Below are 20,751 nucleotides of genomic sequence, written 5' to 3'. Positions count from 1 at the left end.
ATGTGTGTAAAAATTATTGCCTTATAGTTTTAATAGAGAAGAAACTAGGAGGGTTCTGTAGAGGCTATTCTAAAAACACTTAAAATGTAATAGAAGACAATATCTTTCCATAGTGTTTTTTTTCCTTTTGTTCGGAATCCTATATAATTCTATAGGAGGGATATAATTCTTTATAAAATGTAGGATTCTTAAAGAAAAACCCACTATAGACATTATAATTATCTATTAAATTCTATAGGGTTTCACATCCAGGATTTTAGTAGTCTGTTTTATCAGCATTACAGATGTCACTGCTTTTAAGTTATTTTCTTTTTAAGCTACTACACAGGTTTATCTGAATGTTGTGACCATTGTTTTCAATCAGCAATTTAGAATTTCAGGCATAACGAATGATATGCAACATTCATCTGATATCTCCATTTACAGGATCCTCTTTAGTCAATCTAAGAATTAAGTATCTGGTAAAAGGACTGAAAAAACAAGCGTATACATGTTCACTAGCTTATTATATTATCCTAGGACCCACACGGGTATTATGGGAAGCAGAGCGTTATCACATGACAGCATTTTCATTCCTGAGCCTGTGCAAGAGCCTGCGAGGCCCGTACGAGTGTTTTCTCAGGAGAACGTTTCTGATCGGATTAGAGTGTTGCAGGTAACACAAGACATTCTTTTAAAATATTAGAAATTGAGGTTTTTTTCAAACTTTACTTTTTAGAATTGTCTATAACTGAATGTTTGGTTTCTGCCAAATAACAATAATTACATTAGGGCAGTGATTTTCAAACTGTGGGTCGGGGTCACCCGGGCTGGCTTAGACTTGCTGGGGTCCAGGGCTGAAGTCCGAGCCCCACTGCCCAGGGCTGGAGCCAAAGCCCGAAGGCTTCAGCCCTGGGCAGCAGGTCTCAGGTTACAGGCCCCCTGACTAAGGGCTGAAGTCCTTGAGCTTCAGCTTTGGCCCCCCAGCCCAGAGCGGTGGGGCTTGGACTTTGTCCTCCACCCCCGGGGGGCAGTGGGGCTTGGGCGGGCTCATGGTTCGGTCCCCCTTCCTGGGGTCGTGAAGTAATTTTTGTTGTCAGAAGGGGGTCGCGGTGCAGTGAACTTTGAGAAACCGTGCATTAGTGCATAATTTGTTAATCCAACAACATTACTATGTCTTGATTCAATCTAAATTAGAGTGATACGGTATATGAGCTGTTTGGTACCCAGGGAGAACCTGAAATGGAGGTGCTCTATGCTCTGGCTCATTAAGTTGTATCTTGTTGTGTAGAGTTAAAATCAAAATAAATCAATGGAGTGGACAGAGTCAGATAATGTGGAAAAAAACATTCAAAATGTATTTCCATGTCATATTGCAGTTAAAACTCCAACATAGCATGAAACTGGGGCCTCCTTCTCCGTTTGGCATTCATGCAAAGCGGATAGATGATGCTGGGACTAGTTCTGAAGATGATGGGTTACCCAGGAGTCCTCCAGAAATAGCTTTGCTAAATGAAATTCTAAGTTCCAGCACAGCAACAAGGGTGAGTAGATTGTGATATTGACAATGTCAACACTTACTGGACCAGACTTTTCTATTTGAGCATCCTTTTTGTGTGAAAGGGCAGGATAAATACTTAGTTTGCTGTCCTTCATCAAGTCTGATCTCTCTTCATCAGAACTGGTTGGACTTCTTCAAACATCTATGCATAAAACCATATTGGTGATAGGTTGTCAGCTGCAGTAACTCCTGGAGGAATATTTGTGTCCCTCTTCGATTCTGATTGTGGTTATGTACTAGTTATGTGTATTGGGTTATTGTAGCCAGCCATTGTAGCAATCCAGAGAAAGAGAGATTACCAAACAGCTGGAAAATAAAAAATAGCTGAAAAATCATTAGTCTCTTCGGAATCAGTCAATAAAAGCAGAGCTTTCTCACTCTTAACACTGTGTCCTCCAGCCTGGGAAAAAGAAACTTTCAGGAATTTGTAATTATTTTTAAAATGTAATTTTGCTATGCAGTATTTAATGAAGCCTTCATTCTTTTCCTGCGTCTCTTATGTTTGCAAGGTCCTCTCTAATTCTTAGAACTTGGTAGCAGCACTAGACTGTAGACTTAGAGTGTGTGTGTGTGTGTGTGTGTGTGTACACTATGTGTAGATGTTTTCTGTTAGTAACCATCTCATTTGTCTTCTTTTACTGAATCTCTTCCTCATTCCATCCCACAGTTCTCTGACTCTCAGAAGCACCCTAGCTCTTTGAGTTTAGCTGGAACAGGCAGTGAAGAAGAAGAACAGGTAACTTCCACCAAATATATTAAGAAGCAAGCAACGTATATATTAGTCTTTTAAGGAAATTTAAGGCATAAATATGTTACTTTGTGGTCTGTTTGCTGCAAGAACAACCTTTTGTATATGTTACAGCTGTTTGCTTTTTTTAATGTTTGTCCTGCTAACATAAAAGTTACAATTCTTTATCAACAGAATTCTCTAATGTCAAATAATTCTTGATGATAATGATAAAAAGTCAAAAAGAGAACAGACAAGTGCATTGGAACACCTAAAACGCAGGAATTCTACAGAGGATTTAACAAAATTCCCGACTGCCCTAATCTATAGAGTTAGTTCATGGTCAGGATTTCTTAGTGACTCCTGGACATGAATTTTAGACAGTGGCTTTCCCCTTTTTATGCTTAAAGATCTTGTATGTTGTGAAGGCTGTTGGTTTTAAAAGAATTCCGCATGCTGTAATCCTAAGGGGGGGATGGGGGGGGTGATGATTAATAATTAAAGACTCCTTCTGGTATATCACCCATCTCAAAATCTCAAAGCACTTTACAAACATGAATGAATTAGCTGCCAAACACATAGAAAACTTAGCCTGTGAGACTGGTATCATTATCCTCATTTTACAGATGAGGAAACTGAGGCAAAGAGAGCTAAGTGAGGTGCCCAAACAGAGGAAGTCTGTTGCACAGCCACGAATAAAACCCAGATCCTCTGAGTCCCAGTTCCCTGCTTTGACTACAAATCACCCCATCCTCTTACATTGATGCAGTAACACTTGGCCTGGTAATAGTGATTAGCCTTGCAACTTGGGAGACCTGGGTTCAGTCCTTAGTCGGTATATCTCTGCCTGACATAGCATCAGCTGGGAATTCTTCTGTGACGACATGTGCAGTCCTTGAGGAGAAGTGAATAGATGCCTTTCTTCAATCATCACTAAATCATTCTGGTTGATTGAAAAGTGGTTTTTGACAGGTTCTGAAGAGTCTCAATTAGTCCTCCTCAGCTGCATTATGGTAGATGCAATTCGGGGAGTAAAGTAAGGAGCATTTTTGAGATTGGGGGAGGGAATTGCAAAGGAAAAATAAAAAACCTGGCCAGTTCTAAATTGGCAGTTATGTGATAATCATGCAAAATATACTTTTAAATCCCATTGAGATGACACAGACTGCTGGCAGCTTTTCCTCTTCACTATATATTCCACATAAAACTATTTGAAATGCTCCTTGTTACTGAGCAAAGTGAAATTTTAATCCATTTTAGAAAAAAAGGAAATAACACTTTTTTTCCCCTGAAAACAGGTGTAAATTCTTTGTAAATGTGTTTTTGCCAATTCAGGATATACCCAGAAAGTGGCACGGTGCAAATGCATTCCTGCCAGTGCAGGCTTTAGCTGCAGCTTCTAAGAGATTGGGCTTCTTTAGGAGAGGGGAGGGAACACATTGCCCAGGGCAAGACCTCCCTCCTGGGCTATGGGGGGGGCACATGCTGGGCAGCACGACCTGCTACACCTTGGAAAAGATGTAGCCAGAGTCATCCTCTCCCCATCCACAACAGCACAGCTTTGTTGGTTTGAAGGGGGAAGATGGTGTCATGGCCTTACGTCCACTGGATACTCCCCCTCTGGGGCTGGCTCCCCTGCAATGACCACGTACCCTGTTCTCACTGGTGCAGCCAGCTGAATGATAGTTGTCCACTACCAGCGTGCACTGCTTTGGAAGGGCTTTCTCAGCCTTCTCCCCCTCTTGTACATACGCACAAGGCCAGCCATAACCTGACGTACAATCTCTGCAGCAAATATACATCTGAAACTCAATTCGAATGCTATATTTTAAGTGAAGCAACAGAAACTGTGTTCTTTAGTTTTCTAATCTAATGATCAGTGTTAGTATTACCTAAAGTCTGGTCTCCAAGTGATCAAGGAGAAAGGGGTGGGGAGGGTGGGCATCGGGCATTCATGTCAGTCCTTCAGGCAAGCAAGTGCTGTGCCTTTGTCAAGGAGCTGAAACGTCAATGTATTCACCATAAGGTACTAATGTGTAATGTACTCATGTATCATTGTTACACATTAGTCATGTTTGAACAGCAAATTGCAGATATCGTAGAGAAAACTTCAATCCAAATTAGTTAAAACATCCCTTAGCTGGCATGATTGAGTTACCCCCCCCCTTTTTTTTTTTAATATAGCTTGATTGGAGATCTAACTTTCACTGAAGTCTTTGGGAGTTTTTCCATTGATTTCAATAGGAGCAGGAACAGATCTTTTATATACAAAAGAATACCTGTTTGATTGCAGTGCATGAAGTGGTTTTTGGCACATTGGATACAAATGTTGATTTTTCTCCATAAGCAAAATAAATATTTCACAGCTCTTATTTGAGAGAAAATATCTATATCTGTCAGCAGCCCACGGTACTTGGATAGCAGCACAAAGCACAATGAAGGGGAAAACTGCAATAAGGGAATATATTTGAGTTTCAAGCTGCCACAGGACTACTATAAACAGTGATAAGAGTTCATTTTAAAGTTATGATTGATACCTTGGCAATATCGCTTTTTTTTTCTTATTTTGAAGAATTTAATTATTGAAAAAGAAAAATCACTTTTAAAAAATTCATTTTGTAAGATCCTAATTTCATACCTGAGTGGGAATTGAGAATTATGCATAAACCTTGGGATTTACACATTACATTCATGGAAGGCTGAAAAGCTGAACTCCTCTGGCAGGAAAGTACCATGTCCTAAAGATACCAAGAGTATTATTTCTGGATAGATTGTTGTACTAGTTGGAAGTTCCAAGCTGCGAGCAAGCCATGATCTTTTATTTTGGGGTGGGCTGGGGAGGAATGAAATATTCTGTTTGTGGTTAAAAACTTCACAGATTTTCCAAATGGAAATAAACGTGCAAGTAGGTTAAATATTGGGGACGCTAACCTTTGACATTGTTTTCTTAAAGAGAGGGGTGTAGGATTGGAAGGGGATGTGGCCCTGTATGACTGGAAGGCAGAATGGTTCTAGGCCTGTAGGTTTGTGGGTAGGAGTCAGAAAGGGAGCTGACTCTGGATTGGCCTTTGAAGTTTTTCCTAATTTCCTTTCTCAGATGTGTTGACACTTTTTTCATTTGTTTTAGGTCTGCAATTTAACGGTGACACATTCTTTTCCAATAGACTGGATATTGCAATCTTCTAGCTGTTAAAATGCAAAACTGCTATCACAGTATTTCATGTGCAAAAGCTAATAATTGCAGTGCAACTGAAATAAAAGTAAAAAAGCCTCAAGCCCCAGTGAACAAGGTTTTTCTCTGTAAAATTCTTATTTTCATTGTTTGGTTTCATTGTTTGATGTTCTCTTTGGGATTTTTTTTTTTTTAGGTCACTTCAGGTCCTTCTTCTAGGCCCCGCTCTACAGAAGGCCAGCTATTCCCTAGGCATGCAAGTGCTAAAACTTTATCTCCCCGAACATCTGACAGCAGCATCTCGCCTGCAGCTGATTTTGACACTCCGCCTGAATTCTCCACTTGCTTAGATAATTCTGCTGCTAAACACAAGCTTTTAATAAAACCACGGAACCAGAGATCTAGTAAAATGAGAAGACTTCCTTCGGTAATAGTAAAAATAAACAGAGAACTCAGCACTAACTTTAAACTACACATTCTTACTTGACTTGCCATTCTTATTTCTGCCTTTATAAGCATTTATTAAGTAGTGCCAGAGTTGTGAGTGGATATTTCATTGCTTTCTAATCACTAATGTTTAATAAGCATTCTGTATGCATCTGGAATAGAACCTCCAAGAGCCATGTCTAAGCTGCACGCTGCGAGAGGGGATTACTTGTTAATTCTTTTGATATAAGGATTTATGGCTACATTTCATTTCTTTTTAAAGTTACCGTGAGGTGTTATTTCAGTGTTTAACAGTGATGATAAAGTTGAGGCTTTACCAGCATTTGTTACTCATTTTTTAAAAACCAGAGCATAATTTGATGGTAACACACTTTTCTGGATGGAAATTTGATCTGTCAAATCTGACCCTTAGAAAGAATTTTGTTATTGGGCTTTAAAAGAATCCCCAAGGCAACTGGGACATTTTTAACTTTCTGAAGTCACATAAATAAGAGATCACATGGCCAAGAGTTGGAGCCAAGTTCTGGTTCCTGGGAACATCGTGCATTCTAATCCCCCTTACACAACTATCCAATCACTTTATCCTTATGAGGCTTCACCAGCAAAGGTGGAAAATTGAGCAAAAAATGTGCCCTCCCAAAAAACCATTTTTTGTATCTGAGTGAAGTTTTTCTGAGTAAAAAAGACAGTCATTTTGAACACGTTTTTCAAACTCTCAAATCTTGATTTATTTGTTTTAATTGAAATTGTACATGCTCTTAATTTTTCACATTAGTGTGTCTGGATATTTTGAACCTCTTATTAAAAAAAGGAAATTGTCTTGTTTAAAAACATAAATATCATTTTCCCCCAACTGTGATGTCAAGAGGATTTGTTATTTTTTCAAAACCAGTGGGCAGATTTTGTGCTTGGGAAACCAGTCTTGAGCTATGCATAGTGACAATGCAGGCTGTATCAGAGAAGCATGAAAAGCAGCAGTGGAAAAGGCTATCTAATCCGTTCCTTTCTGCCAGTGCAGGAGTGTTGCCAAAGTATATTCACTATTGCTTTGTCCAGTCCTGTCTTAAATAACCAAAGTGATAGAGCTTCCATGATTTCCCTTGGAAAGCTTTTGCACTGTTTAATAGATCTTTCCACTAGTAATTTTTTCCTCATACAATTTTGCCTGAGTACTTCTGTCCTGATCTACATCCTGTTTTTATATTCCTGGACTTTTATTTGGTGTAGACTACATTTTATACTGAATTAGCATGGTAACTTTGTTGTTTGCAAAACTGGGAATAGGATGAGACATAAGTCACTTTAGAATGCAAGCTTTGTACTCCTCAGATTAGTACCTATATCTAAAATATGGATTTACACAATAGATTACAGTCGTTCACTAAGATAACAATGGCACTCTATGAAAATGCATATTCCACAGGTTAATAAAATGTTTTGAAATAATCCTGTATATTCAGCCAGTTCTGAGTACATATTTACAAAAGCTTATCTCATGTCTGATCAAAAGACCTCCCAAATAAACAGATGCTTTACAAGATGCCATGAAATATTTTTAACTCTTGAAAGAAAACAGAAGCTACAAAAGATTGGAAGGATGTGTCACAATTTGACTGAAGACAAGAAGACCATCTGCTGTACATTATCATATTTAATACTTTCATTAGTCCCTTTGCATAGACTTGCTGTTCCAAGGCCAGGCCTTACAAAGAAGGGTTTGTGTGATGTGTAATAGCATGATGGGGCTGCTCTTTGCCACTGGAGCACCACAATGTAGCCAAATTGCGCTGGTGAATCCAGCCCCAAAAACTTGTGTTCAGAGTCCTGCAGCTCCAGCTTTGCTGGATATTGGCTACAGATACAAAGGTATCAAAGAGGTTAATTATGTAGGGGCAGGAAATGACGTCTTAATTTGATTTCTTGATAGTTTGGTTAGAAAATGTTTACACATGTACGTCATAAAGCTTGCCAAGCATAGTACGATGAAATCAGCATACAGTACTTGAATATAAACTAATTAGTTATGTGAGTTCAAGACAAGGATTGTCTTCCTCTCTGTTTGGAAAGCAGTTGCCAGACTGTGGGCTCTGCCACAATCTAAACAATAAATGAAATTTTGTGAAGTTATAAAGAAATTAATAAAATCTTAATAATTGTTTGCTCTTTGTAGCGCACCCTCTCAGAGTCTCTGAATGACTTGAGCTGCACCCCAGAAGAAGAGGAGCACGATGGAAGGGAGATGCTGACAGACTTGACATGTGAAGTCTTCACCACCAGCCATCAGAAATTGACACACAGCACAGTTGTGACAAGTGACGAGGCCTCCTGGCAGAGACCTGAAATTCCTAAAGACTTTCCCCATGGCTCGAGACACAGAGAGGAAAGGCCTCCCACACGGCACTTCACTTCTGAGTCTGCCATTGTACAGGAAGCCTTGTTACATGAGAATAATCCTGACGGCTGCCAAACTACACTGGAATTAACACATTCTGCGTCAGATTATCCTTCTTCTTTAGAGCCTAAAGAAAACATAATCACCCTGCATTCCCCTCTGGACAGAGAAGCACAAAGGGAAAAAGAGCCCCCGGGAACACCGAGTGTGTCCACCAGGAACGTGTGTGATGTGTTAGTTAATACTTTAAATCAAGAAAATAAACAGTTTCTTAATGAGTCTTCAGTGAACAACCTGCTATCTGAAGAGTATACTTCAACCAATACTGGCAGTTTGGGAGGGCCAGAAAAAAATATACAGAAGGATGGTCAGATATCCATGGAAACTTCCTGTAATAAGGAAACAAAGGAGTCTGCTGCATTGCCAGCTTTCAGCAAGCAGTTACCTGAACGGTCTTCTCAGTTCACAGACTCACCCTGTATTTCCTCTGATATTCCACAGCCTGCTTTGTCATCGCAGCTGAGGTCATCTGATTCCTGGTCTCTGGAGCAAACTATGCCCACTCAAGAACTAGCTGCATCTGACAAGGAAAACAATCAGTCCCTGGGACAGAGGGAGGCAATTTGGGGGAAAAAAATGGAGAAAGCTGCCAATGAACTCAACACCTTGAGAAAATTTTCAGTGTCATCAGCATGGGAGAGACCAAGGGCTGGCAGCCTCCACCTGAAAGAAAACTCAGAATGTGAAAGTCCATTAAATGCCAAATTACCTCTGTCAAAAACCGAAGTTGCCTCAAGAAATGAGAAGTTGAAAGAGGATGTGCAGGTGGGCTCGGATCTACAGGAGGAAAAAAATAGCATTAAAAAGCAGGTGTCGCTAACAGATTCTGACTCTGAGGTCACGGGCAAAGCAGCAGTCAAAATGGTGGCTGGCTGTGTTTCTCAGGCCATTGATGCAATTCCAGTGGTATCCCAGTGCCAACCAGGCAGTGAAGATAAAAGTGCTTTTCAAGTAAAACTTAGATCCACTTCGCTGTCCTTGAAATACAGAGTCAGCTCTTCACCAGAATCAAAGGGGTTTAAAAGATACAGTGCAGAGATTAATTTAGAAAAAGAGGGATTGGCATCACTTCTAAAAGGTGAAAAGGCACAGATCAAAAAAACAGCTGATATAAATATCAATGGCTCTGTGAATGACAACATAAAATCTAAAACAAAGTCGTCTGAACAGCTTAGCACAAAACCTCCATTGCCTAGAAAGCCTGTTTTTCAGAATGTAACTAATGCAAATGGTAACGTGGAAAAGCAGGAAGTCACAAAATCTCCTGAATCCAGAAGTAAAAACAGAGACTTGGAGAAAAAATCATGTCCTTCAAAAGTGCCTGGTAAGACTTTTGATACTTTATATAGTTGTCTAAGATCATTTGAATTCAGAGAGGATTTTTTTATGGTCTTCAAAAGGTACACTTCTCTTTGAAACAATGAAGATGACTTTTAGCAGTAACACATTCCTTCCATTTGTTCCTTTGTACAGTTTACTGAAGCATTGTATACATGCAGATGCAGTTTAATAGAAATGAAATGTTGCAGCAAAAAATGAGAAACGAAACCTCTACTACTTCTCAGAGGGAAACAGGGAATGATATCAGCAAAGTAATGTTTCAAAATCATTTGAGCTGATCATATCTTTTTGACTTAATGGAAGCCATGCGAGATATTCTGCAAGTTCAGTCTGGAACAGCGTCTCAGCTGTGCTAATGAAAAGTTACACAGTGAAGTGATATTTCTTTTCTGGTTCCAAACATCCAGGTCCTCAACTGTATTTTCGGAGCCTAACTCCAGTGAAATACCTTTGAGAATCTGACCATTAGACCCTGATCCTGCAGCTGGGTTGCCACAGGCCCAAGAGTCCATGCACACAGAGGCAACTGCAGGAATGGAGCCTTAATAAGAAGTAGTAAAGCTTTTTGTAATGGTCAGGGTACTGGAAATCTAGGGTTGCCAACCCGCCAGGATTGGCCTGGAGTCTCCAGGAATTAAAGATTCATCTCCAGGAATATGTCCAACCAAAATTGGCAACCCCATGGAAGAGCCATGCTCTGATCCACAAACCTATTTAAAAGAAAGTCCAAGAGGGTTAGGACACTGTGCAACATCTGAGAGTTTTTCAAAATCATCTCTTATACCAGAGCAAGATGAAAATATGACCATGAATACCCTACTGGCCACAGTCTGGTTTCTCATTGAGATTTCTCTGGTAAAGTAACAGGAAGTCTAATTGAATTGTTTCACGTTTTGAATCTGTGTATTTTAAAGTTTAGCAGTATTTTTGATATGGACTCTAAAAAAGTAACTAGAGATTTTCACGACCAGATTTGTTGAAGTGCAGAGATAGGTCCAAGTCTAGATCTGAATGTGAACTTCCCCAGTTCAGTGCTATTTGGACTTTGTGGTGATGTTTGGCCGAGTATAGAAAGACCTGAGACCCAAATCACCTACTAGCCAAAGTTTAGGTGTATGTGACCAGATCAGATGTAGTACTGTGGTCCATATCTACTAACGAGCTGATTTCTCCTAGGTTTAGAACAGGGGCGGGCAAACTTTTTGGCCTGAAGGACGCATCGTTTCAGAAATTGTATGGAGGGCTGGTTACGGGAGGCTGTGCCTCCCCAAACAGTCAGTCATGGCCCGGCCCCTGCCCCTCCTGCTTCTTGCCCCCTGACAGCCCCCTCCCGGGACTCCTGCCCCATCCAACCCCCCCTGTTCCCTTATGGCCCCCCAGGACCCATGCCCCATCATACACCCCTGCTCCCTGTCCCCTGACAGCCCCTGGAACCCTCACCCCTGACTACCCCCTGCTGCACTATCCAACCCCTCCTCTCATTCCTGACTGCCCCTCCCCAGGACCCTGCCCCATCCAACAACCCCTTCTCCCTGACTGTCCCCAGAACCCCTACCCCTGACTGCCCCTTCTGCCCCGCACCGTCCTCTCCCTAAAAGAGCAATATACCGAAGTTCTTGAACTCCTTGGGATGTTCTTTCTGTGAAGTAATAAGCAGAAAACAACACAATTGAATTGTGCTTAAAGCAGAAACAGTGCTATACAGCGCAAAAGGTAAATAACTTAAGATCACACTTGCAAGGAGCAAAGGGACATTAATAGGCAGGAATATACAAATTAAACATTTTACTTGTAATATTACTAGACCTTTCTATGGTAAGGGGAATTATAATCAAGCGTGGAGTTCATCACAGACGCCTGCTCCCTAGCTTATCCATTTGTAAAGTGTTACCCTCCGTTGTCAGGACCAGTATAAGTCACATGGTTGCTCAACAAAAATACATCCAGCTTTCGATTATGAAATACAATTAAACCAGCAGCAGTGGAGCGACAGACTGTTGTTTTGCCTTTCCACAATACCGTCTCTCAATCCTGTCTCCATTCGCTCAACAGGTGGTTTTTCTGGGACAATTTCTCCCCCACTAGGAGCCTACTATTCCCTCATATAGGACACCCTTCTTGAGTGCGCAACCTCCTTCTTGGCCAACTGATCTGATGTGGGCTGAGGGAAGACCTAAAACAATATGATATGAGGACGGATTAAAGGAAGTAGTCGAGTTTGGCTACTATCAAAGTGATACTAGAGAGGCAGCATGTGGATGTGAGGCGCTGCAGTGAGCGTAAAAATGCACTCTGGCTGTTCCACCTTCCCACTTCCTTCCAGACTCCAGCAGGAAACTTCAACCTAACACCTTGCCACACTTAGACTCGTTGCATATAGTTGAGCTCAGCCATCGAAATTTTATACCCTCTATTGTTCAGTACACAGACCAAGAATACAGAGCCCCTTACATCTTTCATTTGAAGCTCCATTCATTAATCAAGTGTCTCCTAGAATGGGGATAAACAAACTTTTAGTGGCCAATAGATAGATATCAGAGGGGTAAAGTTGATCTTGACAAGAGCCAGCTAGGCAATCCCGTTAAGCATCATGAATCGAACGCAATTCACTCGATGTATCGGCGTTCCTGTTATCTCCAATAAGGGTCCCTTTCTAGGTGTGCCCTTTCTTGCCATAACTCATCCCTTGCCAATTTTTGATATGTGGGTACTTTTAGAGATGAAGATTGCAGTATTTATGTGTTGGAGTTCCTATAGAAATCAGTTTGCAATTATTTGTATGAGTATTCCAAGAATATTACAGGACAGTAATTTGCAGTGCACTGTTGCAACCAGTGCATTCTAATAGATTAAAGATTGTATTATTCGCAATCTTATATCGGCTTCCACTTCCAGGCCCTGTATCTACTTGCTTTGGTTTGTATTCCAGAGGCACAAAATAGATTGTGTTGGGTATTGATCTGCTAGTAAACCAAAAGAGTTAAGCAGCTGCTGATCTTCTACCGTCCTTTTGATACGAATGGCATACAGCCAGATATACTTAAACTATGTGTGAGGAGACATGCCAGCCTGGACCTCTCAAATGGGAGGGCTCATCAGGAGGAGAGAATAATCATTGCATGGGTTACCCTTCTGACATGGTGTTTGGATTGAAAGCAAGAAATGACGCAGCAGTAAAACGCACATCAAAGTTTAGTGGGAGCCTATCAGAGAATTGTCTCTATATAACATTAATACATGAATCAAGTCTCCTCCATAGTAGACAGTAATATTTTACTCTGGGCCAGAAATCATTTATACAGAATGTAATCCGCGAAACTAGGAGACTCGTAGCGCTTTTGGATCAGAGCTGCCTCCAAGCAAAAAAAACACCTCGCACAAGAGCGGCAACTGCTGCCGCCTAGAATGCGCGACCGCCTGCAATTGTGCTGCTCAGCACGTGCTTGGTTTGGCTGGTGCCTGGAGCCGGCCCTGAAGCAGAAATAACTTGTTATCATAACAGCTAGCTCATTTGTAATGAAAAACTCTTAGTTACAAGCCAGAGAAAACACCTGGAAAATTCTGACTGAAATACATCACAGATAGTAAAAGGCCTAAGGCATGGAAAGTCTTCTAGTAATGAGAATATCTTAAAGATAAAAAAGTCTGCAAAGTGTTTATTGGTCACTTACATATAATCCAGGGATCACTTCTCGCCACCAGCAAAATGGCAGCCTTCTTGTAGCACATCTCTGGTACAGTGTTACCTTATCGAAATAATTTCTATATAACATCATGCATGTGGTATATAGGTCACTGAAGTGGTTTTTTTTCTGTTTGTGAGCTATTGAGCCAGCGCTGGTCTTTGAAGTCTTAGTGTATTGGATTTCCTTTTTTGTACAGGATGAGCTTCGTCTTGATTCCTAGCTGACTCTTCCATTCAAGACGGTCCTGGCTGAGCATGTCAATAAGGAAGCTGTCCTTTTGTGCACAAGGGCCATCCTCCAAAAATTTGTCCTAGCAGTTTTGCAGCCTTTGCACTACCCATCCTGGATCTCATAACACAACATGCAAGTGTGGCTCCGACGAACATGAGGGTACAGGTTAGGTGATTTTACTGTTACTTTTATAGGAGATCCTGGTGCCTTTCTGGGGCCGTTGCCCTGGTCTCAGATGTTAGCATTCCAGGTTGCAGTAATAGAAATGTCTTATTCTGATACTTAATCAACTAATCCATACAGCTCAGGTGGTGCCGATGTAATCTTTTGAGACAGAATTAAAACGACTCCCTCAGAACCTGAAGATATAATGCGGAGTTCTTCGGAGCTTCTTCATAGAGCTTCGAATAGGGCATTTCTAACTGTGCTAACCGGGGGACCATTGCATTTGCTTGCTATAAGGCACTTTGCAACTTGATACGTAACTTCCACTAGAGTTAGCACTCAGGAGTCCTGGTTCTACCACAAGCAGCGGGCAATCCTTGCTCAGCCCAGCAGGTATTCGATACTGTAGTAGCCATTAGCAATCTGATAATCCATTAATAGTAGTCACAGTAGGGCTTCTGTTAACTACGGGGGGAGGGCGCACGCCAGCTAAAATATTGTAACGACAGAATAACAAAAACTTGGGCTTGATATACCGGCATATGGGGGCACCCCATTTTCCAAAAAACAGAGGTACCGAATTATGCCCACCCTGCTTAGTGCGCGACTGCGGTGCATTTTTGTCCTGTAAAGTGAATTGGTTCACATTGTTAACCTGCAATAACTAGATGGTGTACGTTCTTCTCCTTTCACAGGATCGCAATCCTGACCTAAAGGGAAATGTACCAAAAGCTGTGGTTTGAGACATTACCCTGGAGGGGAATTCTGCACAACAGCTGCGCATGCACAGGAAGTTTATTTCCGCCCTGGCAGCAGATCGCCTCTTTGCTTCCCCGGCTGGGCAAGAAAATGACTTTCCATGATAGGGGGCGGAAGCCGATGTAGAGTTGTCGGCACCTACCGGGTTACTCCCTTATTAACCATTATTCAGCACGTTGATGTTTTGGAATGCTCAGCAAGGCACCGCATGGAAAGAGAGATAAATCATGTACGGGCACAGGGGACTACCTACCTGCACCCATAGGGCTCCCAGCTCACGTAGTTCCCAGCTGGGGCTGTGGAGGATGGGACTTGCCTCTTCCCATGCACGTGGCATCCAGAGCTGGGTCTGACCCATCCCAGGATTCGGGCCAAGATTTCTCCCCTGGCTGCAGGAAGCTCTGCAAACTCCCACCGCTTCCCCCCTTTGCTTCATAGCAACCCAATGAGGGTCGCTTGGAGCCCAGCTGCAGGAGGAGGGAAGAGATGCCGTATATACGTGAGGGCTGTTTCCCTCATCTGCCCAATCCCATGATGCCAGACCCCAGCACTGAGCCTGCCCCTCCCTCCGTGCAGCTCAGAACCCCATGACACCCGACTCCTCCTGTACGCCGTGGACGCACCTCGAATGAGCCCATCTGCACGCCAGATCCCCACCCCACTGAGCCCCAAAACCCCCAGCATCTGAGACCCCACACTCAGTACCTCCCCCTCTGACCCGCTCATATCCCCCTCCACACCCCAGCGCGCCCACTCGAGCCCCACCACCCTACAGCGGAACGTCCATGCAGGCTCTCACCAACATTGCAACCCAGAGACCCTCCACACAAGCCCCGTGTGCATCAGGTCCGCCTGCAACGCGCATGGATGGCGACCCTCCCGAGTTCCCAGATGGTCGAAACGCTCAGGCTCACTAGCCCACACACCCATAAGAAACGACTCGTCACACCACACCTTGGATCCCGCCGCCCACAGCGAGAGGCTCCCCGATACCTCCATGAGAAAACCACCATCCTCTTCACGGGAGCCCTACCTGCCCTCAGAGCCTTTGGCCCCACACCTTGAGGTCGCAACCTGGCATGGAGGGAGGCGCCTGGGGTGTTTCTGGGACATGACCGCGGTCCCTGAGCCTGTCAGGGTTGGATGGCAGCCTCACCACTGAGTCCATGTCCCCGGGGTGGGGAGCTGCGTCAGTGATCTTCCTCCCTCGTGTGCAGCCAGTGAAGCTGTCATCACAATGCCCATTTGCGAGAGGCTTCCTTCACATCATGTTATTTCTTGACTACAGGTAAAATGCAGAGAGGGATACAATAATATTTTCGCTCAACACCAGAATTGTAAAGGTCTTTGGCACAATAGTCTGCTGTTTCCTAGGGCAGTAGAGAGCGGAGGCATCTGTTAATCTCTAAGCGGAGATTGTGTTTTCCAGGCCTCCAGGCTCTCTCTGGTCACTGGGTTCACTCCAGGCTTTTTCGGCAATAAAAAGCTCCGATACGGACAAGTGTTGCTTTAAGGTAGGATGTTGAGATGTGCTTAGCGTGTCTTTGACTCCCTCCTGCGGAAGCCAGGAAGAACAAATGTCAGCACAAGTGAAGACAGTATGGACACACCGGCCTGCGCGCGTTCCTTCCCTTTGCTTCAGATCTCGTCAGTCGCTTGTGTTTGAGGAACGGTGGGTGCACTGAGAGCTGCTGTCTCTCACTTGGGCAGGATCTAGAGATAGCTACCTCCTATTAGTCCATGAGTTCTCTAGGGAACTTTTGTTCCAAGATCTCGTTATCAAATCGCCGGTTCCCAGCTCAATGAAACATAGGCTGTGGCTTGTGGAGAAGTTGCATATCCGTGCCAATACTAACTCCCAAGTTCCAAGGCCATTGCAACAGACATCTCAAGGCGAGAGAGAGTCGGACGGCAGATGGAATAAAACTAACACACTTTATCCTCACTTGGATATTTCAGGGAGTGATTCCAGCGGGTCTAATTGGAAAAAATTATGGACAGTCCTTCTTGCTCGTCTTTCTACTAAATATTCTCTATGTGAGAGTCGGGATGACAGGAAGAGTCTAGAGCAGAGAAGATAGTGTGTGATCTGTGCATCTTCGCGCGCGAGGATCTAAAGAGGAACGCTGGATCCGAATAAGAAATTGGTGAGTTAATCTAATCAGGCCTGTGCCTCTGGGCGGTCCTCCAAACCCCAGAATACGAGCCCCTCTAATACCTCCTAGTGCTCACAGTATAAAGCTACTGTTATTACCAAGCTGAGAGAAAGGCAAGTCTAGAGGGTCTCGATAGAACAGGGACGCTGTATACCCCTCTCACATGCTCTCAGTTTTGATAAGACTGCATCTCGGTGCTCTGATCCTTAAAGATCATTGAGTTAGTTGTTTCAGTCTGGCAGTTTTTGTGTGGCTCTTTCCTTTCCTACCTCCCCTGCACCCTCCGTGTTTCAATCCCTATCCGTGGGAGTCAGCGCGTCGCAAGTTTTTCCCTTCACTTTGGAGGGTCTACCGATGGCCTATTATCCGTAGGTTAGCGCTCCACATCAACATTCATTTTGATTAATGGCTGTTTGCTAGCATGGCGGACGAAACATAGAGGGCTCAAATTCTCGACACAGCTATATTGGGGGTCATAAGAAGTCAGCACAAAGCTTGATCTACACTGTGTACTTGTGTGCGTGGAGAGGGATAAAACATCTGGCTCGATAGCATACACTGTACAGTGAAGGTGCTCTGACATTGGCAAAAAGCAGCTGCACAATAGGCAAGGAGCATTTGAGCAGAATGCCTCCTACATACGTTAGCAGAATTCCCCTCACTCGAGGAGCAGTGAAACAGTTATCATGTTGACAATTTAAAGATGTTATCTGAGGCTTGGAGCAGGTTAATGCGAGTCGAAGATTAAGATGAAAATGAGCAAGTAATCATCAGATTCAAGAGCTACAGTATGTTACGGGGTCTCTCCTCTACTAGTATGGCGCGGGAGAGTAGAGCTCGCAATAACAGTTGAGCTCTGACTGACTTTAGTCCATGGCGCTGGTAAAGCGCTTCATTATTCACAGAAATAAAAGCAGAGAATATACTTTGAAGCTCCATACCTTAAATATAGGTTTGCAGTGCGCTAAACCACAGGAGCACGGAGGAGGATCTCAAGTACGTTCTAGGTAGAGAAGCGAATATTGTGGCCATGTCTCGCCGTAGTAGATTAGAGCATGTATTCATCTGGTGCTGTAAATAAGTGATTTATTGACTAATCGCCAGAGCTGACACGAAGTTCCACCAGGGAAAGCCTTGTTTTGTAGATGTATATTGAATAAACAAGAGGTACGTAAATGGCAGTTTATGTCGCGAGGGACCAGTATTCTAGGAGCTGAAATGAGATTTGGTGCATTCGCAATAGTAATGGTACAGGTGGACCTAGAAATGAATCGAGAAAAACAAGTGGGTGTCGGCCTACGGATACCTTATAGCTATCCGCTCATACTCGTCTATACTTCGCGCCGTGGCGCATGCCCGTTACAAACGAGCACTGAGGAGTCTGGCTGGGGGATCTTTGTGTGATGGGGGAGCATGTAATAAAGCTGATTGCTTATGGCGGAGTTTAACAAACCTTATTCACGGCGAGGTGGCCTCTTCTCCACGTCATTCTAGGTTATCTTACTCTGAAGGCATGCTTAGCTTGTCTAGGAGAAGTCAGAGAAGATAGGAACGGTGAAGGTACTGACTCAGTACTCACAACTGTAGACGGTGGATATACGGAGCTGGGTTGCGCCCTCTTTCTGCTTAGCTAGGAGCTTTGTATCAGCGAGGTGTTCGCTCTCACATTTTGGTTGTAGGTTTGGTGCTCGAGGATGATGTACCCCTGGTGCCCTTTACGCCTGTCAAGTCATTTCTGGACATGATGCGTTAACTTGTGCATATATACAGCGAGCATTCAATCCATTTGGCTCCAATCACTCGTGTGAACTTGGGATACTATGAAATGTAACCTAAGAGTATGTACACCAGGTGTTAATGTTCAGCACACTGAGACAACACTAGCCATCTAACCTCTGGAGTTGCGCAGTTAACTTGTTGGAGCGTACACATTGTACAGGATTACATGGGTATCCTGATTGCCAGCTGCTCACCTATTAATGGTTCCTACGAGTCAGTCAGTGATCCTTTAGCAAAGCCTGTGCGCGTGGCTTTTCAACTCTATAGAGGGCGAGACTAACACAGCGAGCCCAGAGAGACCGATGATCGGGAGTACGAACACTTCCCGATCTGCCTTTGCGAGGCACAGGTAGTTTTGTAGAAACATCGTCACTGGACATTCCCTTAAGCAACGACAAGACTCTCTGTAGGGTCACTTGGAGCTGTGACAGTACAGCTCATAGATCGCAATATCTTGAATTTGAGCATTAACCGCAGGACATAGCTGAGTGACTCATCTATTGACTCCGATGAAGGTCTTCAGATAGTCCATACAGCACATGCTACAGTAGCTCTCCGCTCTGCCGCTCGGACTTCTTGTGTTAGTGAGAATACTATATGGGGAGTTATTGCTGGGTATATTATGGGTGTGGATATAATTGGAAGACGATTGTCCTGTAATAATATTACTATCGTTCTGCCTTCTTTCCTAAGATATAATTACGGCACAACTCACTTTTACTTTAGGTGTTTGCTATTTAGGTTGCTCAGAGATAATAATATAACTAACATCTTTGCTGAGACAGCCGACACTATTTTTTCAGAGATCATCTTTCTTGCAACGTTCTTTGATTGCAATCTTATGCAGATTAAAGTTCTAGCAGCTGTCTTGCGCAGCATGTCAGTGGGGACCTTCGTTAACTCGACTTAGTGCACTGTCTGGTAGCATTCCCTCCTCTTTTGTGAGTTCCTCTCACACATTCGAGTAATCAAGCAGAGAGTGCGAGCGATGCCATCCGAGCCGAGTACGACGCGATGAGTGTCATGCGCAACAGTTGTGCTATGACCATATGGCGACGCCGAGTGTCACTGAGCTCTGACAACGTGATTAATAATCGGTGCTCTGGGTCGAGGCTAATGTCGAGGTGTATATGCAAAGAACCCGACTTTTGGTTACCCTTCTCCTCCGCGCTATGCTACCTTTCTAGCATTCAAACCGACCATCTTTACATTTCGGTTTTTGCCTGGTAACTTTCCCACCCGGATCTATGGTTTAATCCAGACCTTTGTCACCTTGAGGAGAGCGGAGGAGGGGGAGAGAGCACCACTGGAGCGGGGACAGAACCATTTCTCTTCTGGCCCATTTTTAAAAACCAAACCCTTTCTCTCTGCTTTTAAAGCCAAGCAGAAAAAGGAAAAATAATATTCCTATAGGCTTCTGGATCTTATCTTTTCCCTACTTCGCTGCCGCCATTTTATCATAAAATAAAACCAATTCTGAACCCTTAGCGTCCAAAGTTGGGGTGGCTTGCATGAAACTCCAGCTTATACCAGCTTTGGATCTGATCGTAGCGAGGCACACCCGATTCCAGCTCGGCGCCCTCTGTGCTCTCCCAAACTTCCCTGGGGACCCCAAGGACTCAATGCCCTGAGGGTTCAACAAAGGGAAAAACCCTCCCTTCGTCTCTCCTCTTTTATTTCTCTCCCCGGCTAGTATCCCCGCCCTGGTTACACTGGAGATACCTGTCAAGTCGTTGAAAGGCAAACGAGAGAGAGATATATGTCCTTTTCACCCTCTTCGGTTTCTCCTACCTCGCACTCCCTCAGACGCATCGTACTCGTCGGGCCGAGAAGGTGCCACTGCCAAGGGTACGCTTGCAACTCTGAACAAATAGATAGGATTTTCCCCTTCCCCCTCTTCTGTATTCTCCGCCCACCATTCCCTGGTGGTTCTAACTAGGAAAATAATCCAACAGGTTTATTAAACAGAAAGAACTTATTAAAAAATAATAAAAGAAAGAAAAAGACATACAACTGTTCTCTGTATAGGTTGACAATATACAGGTCAATTGCGTAAACTAGAGAAAATGAATAAAACTTTCCAAAGATTAACAATTAAAACATTCAGCAAACACACACATGAAATACAAAAACAATATAAAAACCTATTGTCTTCTACTTGTGATCTTACACTTGGAACGGAAGATTATAAATGAAAGCCTGGAGGTAGAACATCACTCTCATAGCCGAGAGAGCAAGAGACAGAAACACAGCAAAAAAACTGGGGACACACCCAAAAAAAATTCCCTTCTGAGGC

At 43.3% G+C, this 20,751-nt stretch overlaps 1 protein-coding gene across 3 annotated transcripts in view; it reads left to right on the top strand.

Moving 5' to 3' along the window:
* CRACDL (CRACD like) overlaps positions 1-20,751 on the top strand; it is a 64,276-nt gene that overhangs the window by 12,854 nt on the left and 30,671 nt on the right. For 2 of the 3 annotated variants that reach the window (XM_032785021.2, XM_075062363.1), the window contains 5 exons: positions 520-655; positions 1,359-1,523; positions 2,208-2,276; positions 5,636-5,866; positions 8,057-9,662. In XM_032785021.2, coding sequence (XP_032640912.1) covers positions 520-655; positions 1,359-1,523; positions 2,208-2,276; positions 5,636-5,866; positions 8,057-9,662 — 2,207 coding nt within the window. The remainder of the gene's footprint in view (positions 1-519; positions 656-1,358; positions 1,524-2,207; positions 2,277-5,635; positions 5,867-8,056; positions 9,663-20,751) is intronic. The other variant, XM_032785022.2, reaches the window with a different exon arrangement.

The sequence above is a fragment of the Chelonoidis abingdonii genome, chromosome 1, assembly GCF_003597395.2.
Source record: "Chelonoidis abingdonii isolate Lonesome George chromosome 1, CheloAbing_2.0, whole genome shotgun sequence".
Lineage (NCBI taxonomy): Eukaryota > Metazoa > Chordata > Testudines > Testudinidae > Chelonoidis > Chelonoidis abingdonii.
The sequence above is the reverse complement of the archived record's forward strand: the minus strand, read 5'-3'. Positions and strand labels throughout refer to the sequence as shown.